This window comes from Clytia hemisphaerica, unplaced genomic scaffold (assembly GCF_902728285.1).
Source record: "Clytia hemisphaerica strain Z4C2 unplaced genomic scaffold, Clytia hemisphaerica genome assembly, whole genome shotgun sequence".
Taxonomy (NCBI): Eukaryota; Metazoa; Cnidaria; class Hydrozoa; order Leptothecata; family Clytiidae; genus Clytia; species Clytia hemisphaerica.
This window is the reverse complement of record NW_027103638.1, coordinates 447,776-465,183: the sequence shown is the minus strand read 5'-3', so window position 1 is coordinate 465,183 and position 17,408 is coordinate 447,776. Positions and strand designations below refer to the sequence as shown.

At 36.5% G+C, this 17,408-nt stretch overlaps 2 protein-coding genes across 2 annotated transcripts; both read left to right on the top strand.

The window, feature by feature from the left end:
* The first annotated feature begins 8,281 nt into the window (after positions 1-8,281).
* LOC136802736 (uncharacterized) lies at positions 8,282-13,987 on the top strand. Its single transcript, XM_067059486.1, has 4 exons — positions 8,282-8,478; positions 10,771-11,631; positions 11,744-11,962; positions 12,357-13,987. The coding sequence occupies exons 1-4, from the start codon at positions 8,475-8,477 to the stop codon at positions 13,985-13,987; spliced, it is 2,715 nt and encodes a 904-aa protein (XP_066915587.1). The 5' UTR covers positions 8,282-8,474.
* Positions 13,988-14,015: 28 nt separating this feature from the next.
* On the top strand, positions 14,016-17,408 carry LOC136802737 (uncharacterized). The gene is made up of 4 exons (XM_067059487.1): positions 14,016-14,908; positions 15,268-15,794; positions 16,436-16,626; positions 16,924-17,408. The coding sequence occupies exons 1-4, from the start codon at positions 14,016-14,018 to the stop codon at positions 17,209-17,211; spliced, it is 1,899 nt and encodes a 632-aa protein (XP_066915588.1). The 3' UTR covers positions 17,212-17,408.

Here is a 17,408-nt window from a genome sequence, read left to right as displayed (position 1 = left end):
TCTATTTGGCCTTGCTGATGGTTGATGTTATCTGGTTTGTATAGTAACAAAAGACGACCCTGCCGGTGCACCCGACAGTCGGGTGCTGTCGGGTGTTTTGTCGGGTGCTGAAATTTCTAAATTTGCGAAAACACCCGAAAATTAGTGCACCCGACAGTCGGGTGCTTAAATTCTTAACTTAGTGAGAACACCCGACGATCAACACCCGACACCGCCTTATTTACATTTGGCGGCTTTAACGCCCGATACTGTTTACCGCCATCTTCGGATGCCGTGGTGGGCGTCAGTCAAATTATATGTATCTGATCGGCCCTTATAGGCGCTATTTTTTCGTCACTGCTGGTGTAAATCGGATCAGTGATCAGAACTATCTGGGGTTTTGACTTTAGCAGACGATTTATGATTCTGATGGAGCTCTCTCATCCATGAAGCAATTGTATCGCGTCCATCAGTAAAGTTAAATAGTGCGAATGCATGTGACTCTGGGGACGAGTTTGGGCGCAACCTCTCGTCCCGTGTATCCTAGGTTTTTTTACGTTACTGATCGATAGAAACGCCATTTACCTGACATTAACCCTTTACCCTCGGGAGCCAACCTCTCATGTCAACTAAATATCTATCATCATTCTTTTTATTTAGAGTCACAAACAGAGAATGAATCAAATATAGCGAAACAGGTAATCAATTAGATATTTACATTTTAGTGTGGTGAACTGTAATTAGCCGTTATCGTAAAAGATTTGTCGTGTCTTTGTTTCGATTCTGTACATTGATCATATCAATGTTTCGATATTCTTAAGTTCGAGGCTGCACTCGATGGTCAATCTATTTCTCCGTGTTTAGGTTTGAGGCATGACATTCCACTCGCTTTTTCTCTCTTTCGTTTTAGTCTTACATTCTGATTACAAAACACGCTGACGTGTTCTGGTTTATCCAGGTAAGACGTATATTACCTTTAATATCATAATATAAATGGCTCGATCTCATCTGATATTTAGTTTCATGATGACGTAATTTCTATGGCGTTCTAAATGGTCTTTGTAGATACGTGATTCCGCATTAAAAGCTAGTTGTAAGTTTACTAACGACGTACGTAAGTGCGTGGAGAGAGGAATGACTTTTTTCAAATTGGTTAATCTAAGGATACTTCTAAGAATATTTTATCGGGCTTTTATAATCTCAAACATGATGGATACTAAAGCTGTGGATAGACAAGAGATTTAAAATAGAGGGCGGTAGTCTATTAGTTAATCTTTCTACTTTCTATCTCCTTCAGGAAGAAAACAGAGGAAATGCATTGTTGGATCTATTGATGATCAAATGGCCTTATAATTTATAATTTTACATATTTTTAATTGTATGTATTTCAAAGATTGTTTGTAAGACCATGTTCAGACGTTACGGTTCCGTATTGTTCCGAAAAGAAACGGTTCTGTGAGAACGTGTGAACGCCAAAATTTGAAAACGTTACATACCAAGCAAAACAGATCAAAACGGTTTTGTTCAACTGTTTTCATCGGAACGGAACTGCTCCGTTTTCTTGCTCCGAAACGTTTCGAAACCAATATGAACACTCTCAATCCGTAACGGAAACTAACTATACCGGAACGATATGACATGAAACTGTAACGTCTGAACTGGTTTGAACATGGTCTAAATTATTGTTAATCAATAAAAAAAGGTTGTTCCAGTTTCTTCTTTTGAGCAACACGCACGTTGTCCCCAGCCATCCAAACATTTTGTATGTACGCAATGGTTACTTGTACAAGAATGGTGGTGGTACACTAAATAGATTGAACAAAAAATTCGGCATATAGTGTGTCGTTACAAAACGAAAACCCAGGCAATATATAGCGTCCAGTTGACAAAGTTACTCACTCAGCTCAGACAAATTGAACGTTACTTAAAAATTTAAAGACACACGATTTTCAGGTAGGTAAAAGTGGGAAAACCTACCTAGATAACTTTAATACCCCAGAGCAGAATAGTTTTCTACTGGGCACTTTGAAAGCCTACCTTAGTGAAGTTTGCGTTGATAATGACTCATTGATGAAACATCTCTATTTGTCTTCGTCGTTTCGTCGTTTTTTACCGTCGTTTATCACCCATAAATAAAAAGAGAAAAAAGAAAAAAGCGTTAATCCGTTAACTTCTCCCAAGAACATCAAAGCCCGAGAACCGGAACTCACATTGTTTGACCCACCAAAGAATTGGTCTGACGAGAAAGGTCGGTCTCCACTTGCATGCGCATGAGTAATTAGAGTATTTCGTCAAAAATGCCGCGCACCCAACTACAGGCGGGGCGTCGGGCGGTAGCAAAAAGAACCCGTTTTTTCGCCCTCGGGAAATCGCTACCCGCCCGTTACATGTCGGGTGTTGTTAAAAGCGCCCAAGATGTAGCACCCGACAAAGTGCACCCGACTGTCGGGTGTTGAAATTTCTAACTTCGAACACCCGACAAAAGCACCCGACTGTCGGGTGCACCGGCAGGGTCGTAACAAAAGAGGAAGTGTTTTTAATGGCAGACAAATTACTCTCAAAGGAAATTTGAATGCTGTTGCAAGTTAAGTCCGTGTTGCAAGTTATGGCCGTTTACGGTACTATTCTTTTGATAGAATTATGCTACAAGTGGCAATACAGACAAATTTTGTAGGACACGTTTTTGTTGGAATACTCCTGATTTTGTGAACCTGTTCATCAAAGATCAACCGATGGGACATGATACGATGCTGTTACAAAGCTTGGCCAATTTTTGAATATAAACTAAATCTTAGACTGTGTTGTGTATAATCATCAAGATTTCGTGAATGGGCTATCCGTTGAAAAAAACATATTTTATAGACAGTCAACGATGAAAAATTATGGATTATGTACGGATAAATTTGCTCTCACAACAGCTGCGTTAAGACTTTATAAAACAAATAATTGTGGTTTTTTCTTACAATAATTTACTTCTGAATAGCATTACTCAAACTTATTCTTCCTTTTAGTTGAATTTCAAATTAATTTCAAATATATCATCAAATTTTTTACACCATTGTTCTCCTAATAAAATAGATCTTATTTTTTATATTTTTTAATGAGCTAAAAGCAGTATTTAGCAATTCATGTTAATAAAACTCTGTCCATCTACAGTAACAAAACAATAACATACTGATGTATAATTAGCAAAAATGTTCTGATATTATTTATCTTTGCTTTGATGCATGGAAATTTCCAATGGAAAATACCTAGAAAAAAGGGAATCAGAACAATTCTTTAGGAGACTCCTTTTGTTTGATTCGATCCTGTTTTCTTTGATATGATTATATAGAAAGACCCCAGTCACAGCATTGTTTTTTTAGATGTGAACAATCAGGCGATGAAGAATGGAGGACTTTTGATAAGCTAAAAAAGAGAAATATTTAGGTTTTGTGTAGTAACATCCATGATAGATTTAGTTCTAAGTGGAAAATTATATTTTGACTGTTTGAGGATGAGTTTCAATCGAATTTTTAAAGGTTTGTTTACTTTTTGTGTAGACACGACGAGGGAGTGCTGGAGGAATCACCCTAGGGGGCTTGTTTTGCTCAGTCTCAGTCGGGTACAACTCGATAAAAGTCCGAGATCGTAGCTTACGGCTTTCCGAAATGATTCTCTAGTTGAGGCCGACTGCACCCCCGCCATTAGATATGCTCCGCTTACAAAATGGCGTCGTGAACTCCGAAATGGCGTATGCTTTGCCTATTTCCAAGAATTTCCTAGATAAGTGATACCGAATTGTCAATCAAGCGGACTGCTGAAAATCCGTATAGAGTGTAAACGATGTTCTTTTTTTTTATTCAGCCCTGAAAACCTGGAAAAACTGGCCGAACATTGTACTCTAGGCGCTGGGGAAACTTTCGTATGCAAATCACTGCGTACAGTTGGAACCTTTTGATTCGTGTTATGTATGGTCTAAAGTTTCTAAAAATGTTGGTCCCGTTCCCGAGGGCGGTGGCACCAACCCTGGAAACGCCCTTTTGGGCGTAAAAATCGTTGCTTGGGTGGTTCCGCCAAAAGTGGTCATATTATATACCAATCGACGCGAAATTTTATACTAATTTAAAAAAAGGTTAACCTTATGGGCAAAAAGATCAAGTGTTCAAAAGTTATAAGCATTTGAAATATCAAAGGTAAACGTGTCAGGCAAACATGTTGTGAAAAAATATTTTATTAAAATAATAATTAAATAAGTGTTTACAAATTTTTTTCTATATACAACTTTGTTCGAACTATATACTTACTTATGTCTAATTACGTGTAGGCATATCATAGAATTCTTTTTATTAGGTCAATTTCAGTTCAAGTTAAAGCTTTTATTGGCTTTTTAGATATCCTCATTCGTGGAATTGAAAATTTCAAAATTTTGCAGTTATTAAAGAATTACATTACGAAGTTCTTATCTTAGCCTTTGAAATATTTTGTAAAAATGTTTTGAAATACTCAAAGTACTCAGTTAAGTCAATAAATAAACAAGGTAATTTTTAAATAAAGAATAATATTGGTTGACTAGTTTTCAAAAGTAAAATCACCTGACATAAGGATTTTTGCAAGAGTCAGACTTACAGTTACAGTATTTGCAACACGACAATTGATGTTTTCGGCAGGAGCAGACTGTTTCCTTTGCACACTTAACACATTTACATGGCATAGGAAAGTCTTTTGGTAAAATATCAGTGACTATTTGAGGAATAATATCCTCACAATCAACATCTTCCTCCTCCATCTTGTACCAAAAGTTTAACGGGTCGATATCCATCTCTGCCAAAAAAGGAGCATGCAACCTGATAAATGCTTGCAGGAACGTCAATTTGATGTGACAGTAGATACTGGAAGATGTTGAGGGCAGCCTTTCAAGGTTTATCTCAGTAGCCTTTTTGTAGTAAACAAAATTTCGAAGGCTATCGAACGTCTTGAAGTTAACATCTTTGGAGACACACCGAATCAGAAAATCCTCCGCGTCTTCGAGCACACGTTGATTAATAATCTCAGACTGACCGAAGGCAATTAAACCAGAGAAGTTTCCCGTTGAAGCCATGTTTAATGCAGACGTCTTAGTGCCAACTTTGCTTTGCTCTCGCAACCTGAAATCAATGAATAAAATGTTTAATAAACGTTTCATTTAGATTAGAAGACTTAAGTTTTGACGGAGAATAGCAACAAATTCAATACGAAAAAAAAACAAATTATAGTTTGCAAAATTCAAGCTAGACATACTCATTCTTTGTTGTCTGTTGTTATCATCCTCTGGTGAATGTGAAACATCATTCGGTCATCAGCTTCTTCATGATTGCACTTTAAGGACTCGATATCAAGTGACGAGTTGACGGAGATACTTTTATGTAAGCGGTGACGTTTTCTTCGCCGGCTCCACCTAAATAAACAGGTGTGTCGTTTATATAATTTTCTTGCACCCACTTGATAAAAGCTTGTTGGAACCGCATCTTATTCTCGGAAGATGACCAAAATCGATCCATGTCAACAGGGAGGTGTTGTTTCACGTTTATTATGTGGTCTTTGGAATTTTGTCAAATAGCTTCACAACTTTTTTCTGTAAACGTTCTTTGACAAATTTGCAGTATGCTGCCTCCTCGCCCTTTAATAAAAAATAAATAATGTCGTACCTGAAGGTATTATGATAGACGAAGGGTACTAGGGTATTTAAAATATTCTATAAGAGTATTTTATATGAAATGAGGCGAGGTAAAACGATTTAAAGAATAATTGATACCTTTTTGACACATGTCAACAGAAATGAAGATAACTCGGCTTCAAGAGTAGCACCGGTTGCAAGGTTTCTTATTGATTTCAACTCGAGATCAAAAGGATTGCCACGACTGTTTCACTTTTCTTGGTGGAGAACTCGTGATGTAATGAATATTCATCTTCCTCATTAACGCCGGAAAATTTTCGAAGCAAATTGGAGTGGTTGGACTTTTCGTGCTTTATCAGATCCCATTTACATACTTCATTTCGTCTCTTTATACCAATTATTCCGGATGAACTTTTGGCTTGTTTGTTGTATTGTGATTCCAACGCTTGATCCATGGGTACTGCACTGGCTTTGCGGTTTGATAGTTTTGCAACAAAACCACCCTGAACGAAATCTTCATGAATTAGTGGAACTTTGGTGGCATGAGTTAGACTGTCTTCGAAATAAATAGGCAAACAACGTTTGTAATTTGTGCGGTCGAATGCAAACACAAGTGGTATTGCACGTTATACGGCGGAAAGTTCTTCTTCCAGTGCTTTATCAGATCCCATTTACATACTTCATTTCGTCTCTTTATACCAATTATTCCGGATGAACTTTTGGCTTGTTTGTTGTATTGTGATTCCAACGCTTGATCCATGGGTACTGCACTGGCTTTGAGGTTTGATAGTTTTGCAACAAAACCACCCTGAACGAAATCTTCATGAATTAGTGGAACTTTGGTGGCATGAGTTAGACTGTCTTCGAAATAGATAGGCAAACAACGTTTGTAATTTGAACGGTCGAATGCAAACACAAGTATGGTATTGCACGTTATACGGCGGAAAGTTCTTCTTCCAGTTTCCTTCTCGATGGGATCGCTTAAGGTCACGTAAAGCTGGGTAGATGGTGCTGAGAAAGGTATTCCAAAGAGCAAACTGATGGCTACTTTGTGTACCATTGGATTGGAAGGTTTCAAACTCTTTCGAGGATGCTTCAACTTCAACTTTCCATCTTTCTTGCAAAACTAAAGTCTGTCCAGATATAATTGGCAGTGGAAACAAGAATGCCTGTAACTTTTGATAGTCAAATATAATTATGGAATTTTTATTTGCTTGTTTCAGAGAATCAAAAGCGCTATATTTGAATGTATTTTTGGTTGAAAAATTCGCGATTTTTAGCGGTTAAATTTGCGATTGTAAAAATTGAGCTTTTTTTCTACTAATGCTATAAGGTTCATTTTTACACCAGTGGTAGTTCAGCCTTAGGTTAAGAATTTTTTTAAATTTCAAGGCGAACAGAAAAGTCCTTCGGAAGATATGGGACCCGAAATACCCCTTGGTAACACTTTTCTGTGAAATATCGTATCTCCAACTTGTTACTAAAAACGGGGGTTATGTTATCTTTTTTGAACAGTGCAATTAAAAGTTGGAAAGTGTTGGTGCATTGGTATTATTGGTATCATTGATTATTTCGAAACTAAGTGAAATCACAGTATAATTGTTTTTATTGAAAAGATAAGCATGAACTTATATTGCCTTTGCTATTTTTAAGGTATTAAAGAACTTTGCTAATTCCCAAAACACTAAACACAGTTTGGCTATGAGGTCAATAAAGAGATCGTAAAATGTGTTATGATCGAACAATTGTTTTATCATGTCACTACCCCCGTATTAGTAATAAGTTGGAGATTTGATATTTCACAGAAAAGTGCTACCAAGGGGTATTTCGGGTCCCATATCTTCTGAAGGACTTTTTTGTTCGCCTTGAAATTTAACAAACTTCTAAACCTAAGGTTGAACTACCACTGGTGTAAAAATGAACGTTATAGCATAGGTAGAAAAAAAGCTTAATTTTTGCAATCGCAAATTTAACCGCTAAAAATCGCAAATTTTTCAACCAAAAATACATTCAAATATAGCGCTTTTGATTCTATGAAACAAGCAAAAAAAATTTCCATAATTATATTTGACTATCAAAAGTTACAGGCATTCTTGTTTCCACTGCCAATTATATCTGGACAGACTAGTTAATACTACACAAAATTCAAATTCCTCTTCAGCGTAAAGAGACATTTCCATTCATTAAGAAAAAGAAAATTTTAGATAAAAAGATCAATGGTTCAATTATGATTCAAATAAATAATTCAATTGTCGTGAAATAAATAGAAACAAAAAAGTGTTAAGAAAAAGGTGTTAATCTATAATATCTGCTCTTTTGAGTCATTAATGACGTTTAAATGGCTAATACGAGTAGATAATGCTATAAACTACCCTTCCACATTCAAACGTTAATAACTTTTGAGAACTTGATTTTTTTGCCCATAACGTTAACCTTTTTTTAAATCAGTATAAAATTTTGCGTCGATTGGTATATAATATGACCACTTTTGGTGGAACCACCCAAGCAACGATTCTTTACGCCCAAAAGGGCGTTTCCAGGGTTGGTGCCACCGCCCTCGGGAACGGGACCAAAATTTTTAGAAACTTTAGACCATACATAACACGAATCAAAAGGTTTCAACTGTACGCAATGATTTGCATACGAAAGTTTCCCCAGCGCCTGGAGTATTGCAAAAAACGTCTACAAATTTGATTCTGTGTAGTTGATGATGTGTTACCTTTACTGTTTCATCTCATAAATCACAAGAAAACTAAGTTAGTTTATTATCATATTAGCTACATTGATTGTATTGAAAGAGAAGTCATTTTGGAAAAATGTGATACATGATAATTGGAAATTTTGCAAGGAAAAATCAAAAATGAGTAAGTATGGATTATTTTTAAACATTTTAGACTGAAAATAATCAGAAATATAAGGAATTGCTATAAGCCATATAAGGAACTGTTCAGGCTGAGAATAAGAAACAAGTTATGAAACAGTAAGAGAGGGCCCCAAGCGGTTTTCGTGATGATATGATAGGGACTTTTTTACAGCGTGATTAGGCGGCAATCACAAATATCTTCGTTTCATGTCACCTGACCAACTTTCGAAAATTGAGTAGAATTGAGTCGATGAGTCGGTAAATTTGTCTGACTTTTTCTGTCAATGACCTTTTCTTCGTTCAAAAATTTTATTATTGCCGATTTTTTGCGAGCGACTTCTAGCGCATTCGCAGCATTTTGACTTTGTTTATCATTACATGCGCCATAGACCTTTTTTCAAAGAGGCCACCCTGTTGAATAATTATGTAGTCCAGCAGAAAAACAATGATAAAACCATGCATATTTATTACAATATGCATGATACAGTAATTATGCATGGCTCTATCATTGTTTTTATGGCTGGACTACATAATTATTCAACAGGACGTCCTCTTTGAAAAAAGGTCTATTTTGGGGTCGGAGGTCACAGTGTTCAAATGTCATAATTTTAAACCACCCATTACACGCGGTTGTTTTGGCTGCTGGCTGGCTGGCAGTTTCGTTCAAGAATGCACTCCAAAAATGGATGGAAAAATGGAAACGACCGACTGACCAACCGACCGACCTTTTTAGACCCAACAAGGACGCGAAATGAAGATATTTGTGATTGCCGCCTTATGTGATTTGGTAATTTTTTCTTCAGGATTGTGTGATGAGAGGTCAAAACGTGATTGTGATTTGAAAGATTTTTGAGCCGTGATACGCGATTTGGACTTTTTCAGAAGGATGCGTAATTGATTGTCAATTTGTTTTGCTGATTTGGGTGATCATGATTGAAGACATAGAATTGTGTCATATCGTGATCAGAGCTACCACTAGGGGGGGCTCATAAGGAACTCCAAGCTCAGAGCCAAGTTAACGCTCCTAAAATAAGGATCTAGTTTTTTTGAAAATTTCAAAATTTAATGTTTGCGAAAATCTGAAAGTAAAACCCTTGCATAAAATTTGGATTTATGTTTTTTTTGTCAAAACCACTACACGTTTTTTTTTTATATAAGGAACACGTTTATAAGGAACTCGAGGCTGAAAATGGTCCAAGAAATAAGGAATTGTTAAGGAACTGCTCAGGCTGAGAATAAGAGAACAGGTTTTAAGGAATAGTAAGAGATGTTTATCCAAACTTAGCAGCTATGTAAATAAGGAACTCTATAAGAGACTTTGAGGCTGAAATTCTCTGTTAAAATAAAGAACTCCAGGCTCAGCAGGGCTCAGAGCAAAGTTTTAAAAAAAACGTGTACTAGGAAAATGAAAGAAACTTGCTCAAAAAGAGCCTGATTTGCAAAATTTTATCCTTGCAGTTTAATTTTAATATTCTTGCAGATTCTTGTGCTCTCAAAATCAAGTCCCACAAAATTACTGTAAAGTATTTTTGAAAAATTGTAAAATAAATCAGGTGCTTCTTCGAAAATGATGAACTTATTTTTTTTTAAATGAACACCCAGCTTAAAAGGCCTTTTGCAAAAGTTTATGCTTACAATATATTCTTAACAAAATAGATATATAAATATATTTCTTCGGCTGGTTCCGTGGTTTTTACGTTTTAGTTTATTTTATATTATTGCGCGCGTTTTATACTTTCAATAAACACATCTTTTTACTATCTTTTATCTGTGGTGGTGTCTAATTAACACTGCTTGGTCTACTTCATGACTTCTTGTAAGCAAATTTTTCGTTTGTCTTGAAATTATCTTTCTTTTGATATATAATACTTGTATATTTGAACAACTTCTTTTTCGGATTGATTTTCTGTGAATGTTCATTCTAGATTTTTGTTGTATTTGTATTGTCTTTTTGTTTTGTGGGTTTTTGTCTTTATTGTTTCCATTTTGAGTAGTTGAAGGTTTTATACTTCTAGACTATATATATGTAAAACTTCTAACCTAAAAATAAAATGTAAGGTTTATGGCACTTTTTAGTCTGTAAAAGCCTTGTAACTCCTAGCTCTTACCTAAAACACTTATTTTAAGGCAAAAAGAAGTGATTGCCCCATTTGCCGCCAAAATTAGTTGCTTGAGATAATTTTACAAAATTAATGAAAATCTTAACTATTGTGGTTCACAACTATTTTTCAATTTACAATTAAAGTGAGTCTTTCAAAATGCAAAAGTTAACTTTCTTTTAATTTTCTTTTAGGTTTTATCAAGTCTTTTGAGAAACTTAGTGTCAAATCCTCAAGCAATGTTGGTACTTTTGATTTTATGAAAGTGAAAAGCACATCAAAGAACCTACTTACAAACAAAAATGAAGAAATTGTTCAGGTTAAACAGAAAATTGAGGACATCAAGGATGAAGCATTTGGAATTTCTGTACCTGTTTATAAAGCCAATGAATTGATGCAAGAAATTGAAGCTGAGAAGGCCTTGTTGAAAGAATTGCAGTCTCAATATGATGTTTATGAAAAATTCGTGGATAAAGTGTTAGATGATTGTCTGTTAACTGGAGATTTGACTGAACTTCAACAATCCTTTAAACTTGAGAGCAAACGTTTTGAAGCTTCCCTTCCAATATATGCAAAGAAAAACGAGATAATAGAAACAGTGGATAAATGGCCTGTCACAATCTTAACAGCTGAGACAGGGTCAGGCAAGAGCACTCAAGTTGTGCAGTATCTTCAACAAAGTCATCCAGATGCAACTATTGTTTGTACACAGCCAAGAAAAGTTGCTGCAATGAGTTTAGCCAATCGTGTTTCTGAAGAGCTAGAAACTGACGTAGGAGACTTGGTTGGTTATTGTGTTGGTGCAAGAGCTGATTGTGGACCAGGAACCAGAATTGTTTATATGACTGATCACATGCTACTCAACGAATGTTTAAATGATCCCAACTTGTCCAAATATGAGTATGTCATTGTGGATGAGGCGCATGAAAGAAGTATCTCAACTGATCTACTCATGGCAATGATTAAAAAAGCAATTGTCAAACGTCGTGGAAATTTAAAATTGGTCATTTCATCTGCAACTATTGATCCAACTATCTTCAGCGACTACTTTCTTGGTAAGTTGGTCATCCTTTTAACAACATAAACAAATAACATGCTCATATGGTTTTTCACTAAAGAAAGTTCCACACAACAAATAAAATTTACATTTCCTTTATGTTTAAACAGGTTTTTCCAAGAGACTTCATGTATCAGGCCGTACATACCCAGTGGAAGCCCTATATGAGAAGGTGACAATCGGTATGAATTATCTGCAAGTATCTGTCACGAAAGCAAAAGAACTTCACAAGAATGAAGATTTAGATGGAGATGTTTTGGTGTTCTTGACAACTCCAGCTGAAACTGAACGTGCTCAAGAATTAATGAATGCTGATCCCATAATGTCAGGTAAACACAATGTAGCCAAGTTTAAAACTAATGGGCTATTTTATAATATTTTGAGAGCTCTGGCGTCGAAAAGGACACTTCCTTGAAGGAGTAACAAGGGAACTGTTACTTTCAATTCCTAGTATCGTTTTGTTAAACTTTTTTAGAATTTAGACTTTGTCTCAACTTACTTTTATGTTTAAGTAGGTAGTAAGTTTGCGACTGCAGTCGAGGGCGACCCGAAGACTCCCTTTTCGCTACCTTACCCGGTATGGGAGGATGCCACTCCTTTCCCTGGATTTTTCCACTTAGCCTTGATCCGTCTGGCATGAGAATCTTTGATATGACCCAAATGGGAGTTTATTTTCGGTTTAGTTCTTTAATGGTCAATATGACAAGAATTCTTTTATTGCAGCCGGTGTACAGTGTTTGGTTTTGCATGGTCGTTTACAACCCGAGGATCAACAACTTGTTTTCAAGCCAACCCGAAAAGGAAAAAGAAAAATTGTATTTGCAACAAACAGTGCTGAAACTTCTATAACAATCCCAAACATCAAATATGTTATCGATAGTGGAATGGTGAAAGAGAAGCATTACGATCGTGAGAAAAACGCAAGTCTCCTGACAGTTAGACCTGTTAATAAAAGCTCAGCTGAGCAACGTATGGGGCGAGCTGGTAGAACACAACCAGGAAAGTGCTACAGACTTTATACTGAGGAGGAATACCGTGAAATGCAAGATGAAATGTTACCAGAAATTCTTAGAGAAAACCTTGGTCTTGCAATGTTAAAGTTATATGAATTTGATATTGGAGATCCGTTCAAATACGATTTTGTTCAAGCACCGCCAGAGCAAGCTTTGATGCTAGCAAAACAAGAGTTGAAAGATCTTGGAGCTATCAAAGGTAATCGCCTGACAAATTTTGGCAAAATGATGGCCAAATTAGATATTGAGCCCAAACTTGGCAAGTTTGTTTCACTTTGCATTGAAGAAGGTTATGGGTACGATGCAATGGTGATCGCAGCTGTTTGCTCCATCGGTGGCAGTGTATTCTTTCGCGTCGGTACTGAAGATGTTAAACAGCTTTCTGATCGTTTGAAAACAAGATTCTGTGACATTGATGGTGACCTGTATACATATTTAGAGGTGTATAAGGAATGGTCTGAAGCTCCTGAGACTCAAAAGAACTCTTGGTGCGTAGCAAACAGTATGAATGCAAAATCCCTTCGTTTCACCAGAGATCTTATCAATGATATGGTGAAAAATGTGAAACCCCTTGGTCATGCCATTGTCAAACGTTTTCACGATCTTGAAGAAGTCAAAGAGATTGTACCAAAGTATCTAACCCAATGTTTTCCAGCTTCTCTGGCATACTATTCAGGTCATCCAAGAGGGGGTTATTATATTACTGGTTACGAGCCAGAACGTTTCTACATGCATCCATCAGCTGCATTATCCTTCTTGAATCGATATCCGAAATGGATTCTCTTTACAGAGATTCTAACCACCAGTAGAACCTACTTGATCAATACAATCGATATACCAGAATGGTTGGCCAACAGAGTTAACACTAAATCTGTTCAATGCTGTAAACAATGGATTGTCGGAAGAGAAATGTCTAAAGCTCTTGGCTTTGGAAAGGTACATTGCCATATCGAAAAGAAATTGCAATCAGATATCAGTCAAAACATCTACATTGATTTTGACTCCAACAATGGCAAAGTGTCTTTATTCTGCACACCTGAATTCAAGTATGAAGCAGTTTCTGTTTTATCCAAAGTTATTGATTTCGAACGAAAATGTCTGGCTAATCGACCACTGGAGATTCCTCTTTCTGACCATAATACAACTTGCGTCGTGATTGGTCAAGGTGGTGCTTGCTCAACTCTCTTGTATTCAGGCGAATTCTCTGGTTTGCTAATCAGAGGACTTGCAGAAGATGTCGAAAGAAATCACGTTGAGGATGCTTTAAAAGTCTTTGGTAAAGTTGTCGATGTTGTGAAAATTCTTCAAGTCCTATTGGTGGGGCAAGATTATATTCGCTGAACCTCAAAGTGCTGTTAATGCTTTGAGAATGTGGAAACAAAGGTTAAATCTAGATCCAGAGTTTGACAAAGCTTACTTCAAGGCTGCGTTTAACCAGAATATCTCTCAATCAGGCTCTGGTAATCAATCGTGTGGCTTGAAAGCCACTTGGACCAGACGACCAGCAAAGGGCGATTTCGCATTCGTTCAGTTCCAGAATCAAACAATGTTTGATGAAATACGTGGAACTTCCAAATACATCGCTGGCAAACATTACACTTTCAAAAGAAGCCCACGAGAACCTCTCAGTGTCAAAATGATAGGCATAAGTCAACATGCGAGTCAAGAGGAGCTCAAATTGAGCATTGAAAACCAATTTCCTCATATTGTTGTAACTAAATGCATCATTCCAAGGCAACCACCGGTACCTGTGGAAAATCAAGCTGAAATGGATATCAAGAAACGCCAACTGATCAACCTTATCCGAAGATCTGTGGATGATGCAAAGACTTTTCGAGTGGAAATGAAGCCTGTAGCCGCTGAACAGGAGGTCGACTACGAGGCTAAAATCTGGTTTACAAATGCACGCGATTGTCATGCTGTTTTGAATAGTAATGTAGCTATGGGTTTAGCTAATGTACGGTTTACACCAGAGCTGAAATCAACACCAATACATCTGCCTGTCACAGTCTATTTTTACGTCAAAACGGAGCTTGAGGATTACTTTAAACGAATGAGAAATGTGAAGATGAAAGAAAACAACTCCAAGAGAAATAACACTGTTGAGATTGTTATCGAAGCAAAGAAAATTGAAGATTTGAGAGATGCGAGCCGATTCCTCCATACTCTTGCGAAAGGTGAACAAGTCCAATGCAGCGAACGCCAGTTCCGTTACTTCATGACACCATTGGGACGTGAATTCATTCAAGGATTAAAATTAAGGTACACTTTCTTTTTATAATATAATTAACTCCAATTCTCGGGCTGTGGTTGCTTAGTATTCTAGCTCATTTTCTAAAAAATTACTTCGACCACCCCTGATATTATACCATATTTATGCTTATTGGGACAAGGGCTATTGTTGCCATGCTTAGATTATCTAAAAAGCTTTTACTTTACGAGAATTTTCAGGGCTCGAGCCTTAGCAGCCTGGTAACCTATAAAAAAATGTGTACGTTAGTTTGTTTTAAAATGTTGAATGCGACTGCTTGTCCATTGGTCAACCTCAGCATATATATTTGCAATGTTGTCGTTGTTTAACAATATTACTTATTGAAAAAAATTAATTTCATTTTTGTCAGATACACGTGTGATATCAGAATCGAACCACGTCAACGTGCCATCGTCATCTTTGGTTTGGCCAAAGAACGAAAACAGTTGAAAGAAGAGGTCGAAAAAGAGAAGCTAGCCCACGATACAAATGATGAAATATGGATTGAAAATTTCAATCAAAAACCCATTGGATTTATCAAACATCTGATTAAAAAATACGGAATCTCCTTGGATCGACTTTACAGAGAATCAAAGATCAGCTATATCAATATCAATTTTCTTCGCCATGCAGTCGAATTCCATGGCTCCAAAGAAAGTATTATAAAATGCCAAGAAGCTGTGAGAGAGCTAACTGACAAGATACAAAGCAGAACTGTAGACAGACAGAAAGTGGACGATTCTGGTCAGTGTCCAATTTGTTTTGACGTATTGGAAACAAAAAGTCACCAATTGGAGATTTGCTCTCATTCGTATTGTATTGAATGTTTTTCTGGTATGTGTCAACATGCAATCAAGAATAAAGATTTACCATTGAGCTGTGCACATGAGGATTGTGGTGAGTGTGTAATGTATTTATTCTTTACACTTATTGCAATGTTGCCGAGAAACTTTTGGCGAATAACATGGTAAATTTGTCCTTTTTTGCCCAAAAGTGGATTATTTTAGACGAAAAAAACTCGGATGTTTATGAAAAATTAATTTTGTCGAGAAGTTATTTTTGCGAGGCAATAGTCCTTTAATTCTGGGCAACCATAAAATAAGTTCTCTCAAATATTTATTACAAATTCGTTAGGTTGCATGACTCCGTCAATTGATAAGTGTGAAGATAATTCCTGTATGTGAATAAGGTTAGGCTAGGCTGAATTCTCAGCACTCATTTTCTAAATTGTGAAATGTTTTGTATCCTTTGTATGACCAATCTCGTGTCTCATTTGTAAATGTTATACATATTATACATGTTTTTTATAAGCATTACGCTTATAAGCACATATCTAGACTTAGATATGGCAAAAATTTAAGTACATGCTAAGCATCACCTGAGCCTACGTTCTCTGATTTTGGCCGTTTTTGGCTGGGATTCTACGATTTTTAGAATTCCCCCACTTTTCAGCCTTGTCAAGCCCTCAACCTAAGCATCTCCGAGCCTGTTTTCGAATTTGTGTATGCTTATATAAAAAAAAACATTGTTCATTTCAGACGAGAAGATCAGTATTCATGACATGACAGCTTATCTTGATGCTAAAGACATTGTTCCTGTTGCTATAGAACGGTTTGTTGCAGACAACCCAAAGAAATACAAATATTGTATCACTCCAGATTGTATCAACGTGTATCGAGTTAGTGAATTCGCTGATCCTGAGGACGCATTTCATTGTCTCATGTGTCAGGTTTGTTTCCGTATTTCAGACTTCTGCGTATTATTCTGACAGTGAAACAATCTCTTTTGTTAAATTCCTGAAAAAAAGATTGAAAGGTTTAAAGTTGTTGAAGCTTTCTTTAAGCGTTACAGAGTATGTTTTTAAGTCAAGGATGATCCTTTGATCTTTCCCCATCATACCTAACAGAATTTTAACTTTAGTATTGTTAGTTCGGCAAGCAAGTAGTCATTTCTCCTTTTCACACCAGTGCTATCATTATATTGTCTCATCGTATTCTATATGGATGCATTTTCTTTGATTATTCAGGTCCAGATTTGCACATACTGCCACAAAGAATACCACGCTGGTTTGACTTGTCGTTTTGAAAGCCGACGGAAAGACGACAATTTACGAGAATGGTTAGCCGAAGATAAACAAAAACGAGGATTGTGTCCGGGTTGCTCGGCACCTATCGAGCGTTTTGATGGATGCATGCATATCCAGTGTTTGAGTTGTCGTAAGCACGTTTGCTGGAGATGCAAAACAGCTGTTTTTGCTAGTTCTAATGAATGTTATGATCACATGTCGCGTTGTGGTGCTGGAGGATTTCATTAAAGACAAGGTTGTATCTGTCATCGATAAACAATTATGGTTTTGTTTTTGTAGTCAGGGCTTCCCCTGCTTTTAGTAGACATTCGCTTTAAGAGTGCACTAATGTTTGTTTTTCTTTTCATTTTCAAATCAATTCTTCAGATCTAACAAATCATATACCGTTGAAAAGATAATTCAGAGTACTTTAATTTTCTAAAACT

Excerpts from the sequence above, each read along its gene's own strand:
- LOC136802736 (XM_067059486.1), top strand. Across the intron at positions 11,632-11,743 it reads CTTCAGCGACTACTTTCTTG|GTTTTTCCAAGAGACTTCAT; the intron begins GTAAGTTGGTCA and ends ATGTTTAAACAG. Across the intron at positions 11,963-12,356 it reads TGCTGATCCCATAATGTCAG|CCGGTGTACAGTGTTTGGTT; the intron begins GTAAACACAATG and ends CTTTTATTGCAG.
- LOC136802737 (XM_067059487.1), top strand. The coding sequence starts at position 14,016 with ATGTGGAAACAAAGGTTAAATCTAGATCCAGAGTTTGACAAAGCTTAC. Across the intron at positions 15,795-16,435 it reads CTGTGCACATGAGGATTGTG|ACGAGAAGATCAGTATTCAT; the intron begins GTGAGTGTGTAA and ends TGTTCATTTCAG. Across the intron at positions 16,627-16,923 it reads TTCATTGTCTCATGTGTCAG|GTCCAGATTTGCACATACTG; the intron begins GTTTGTTTCCGT and ends TTGATTATTCAG.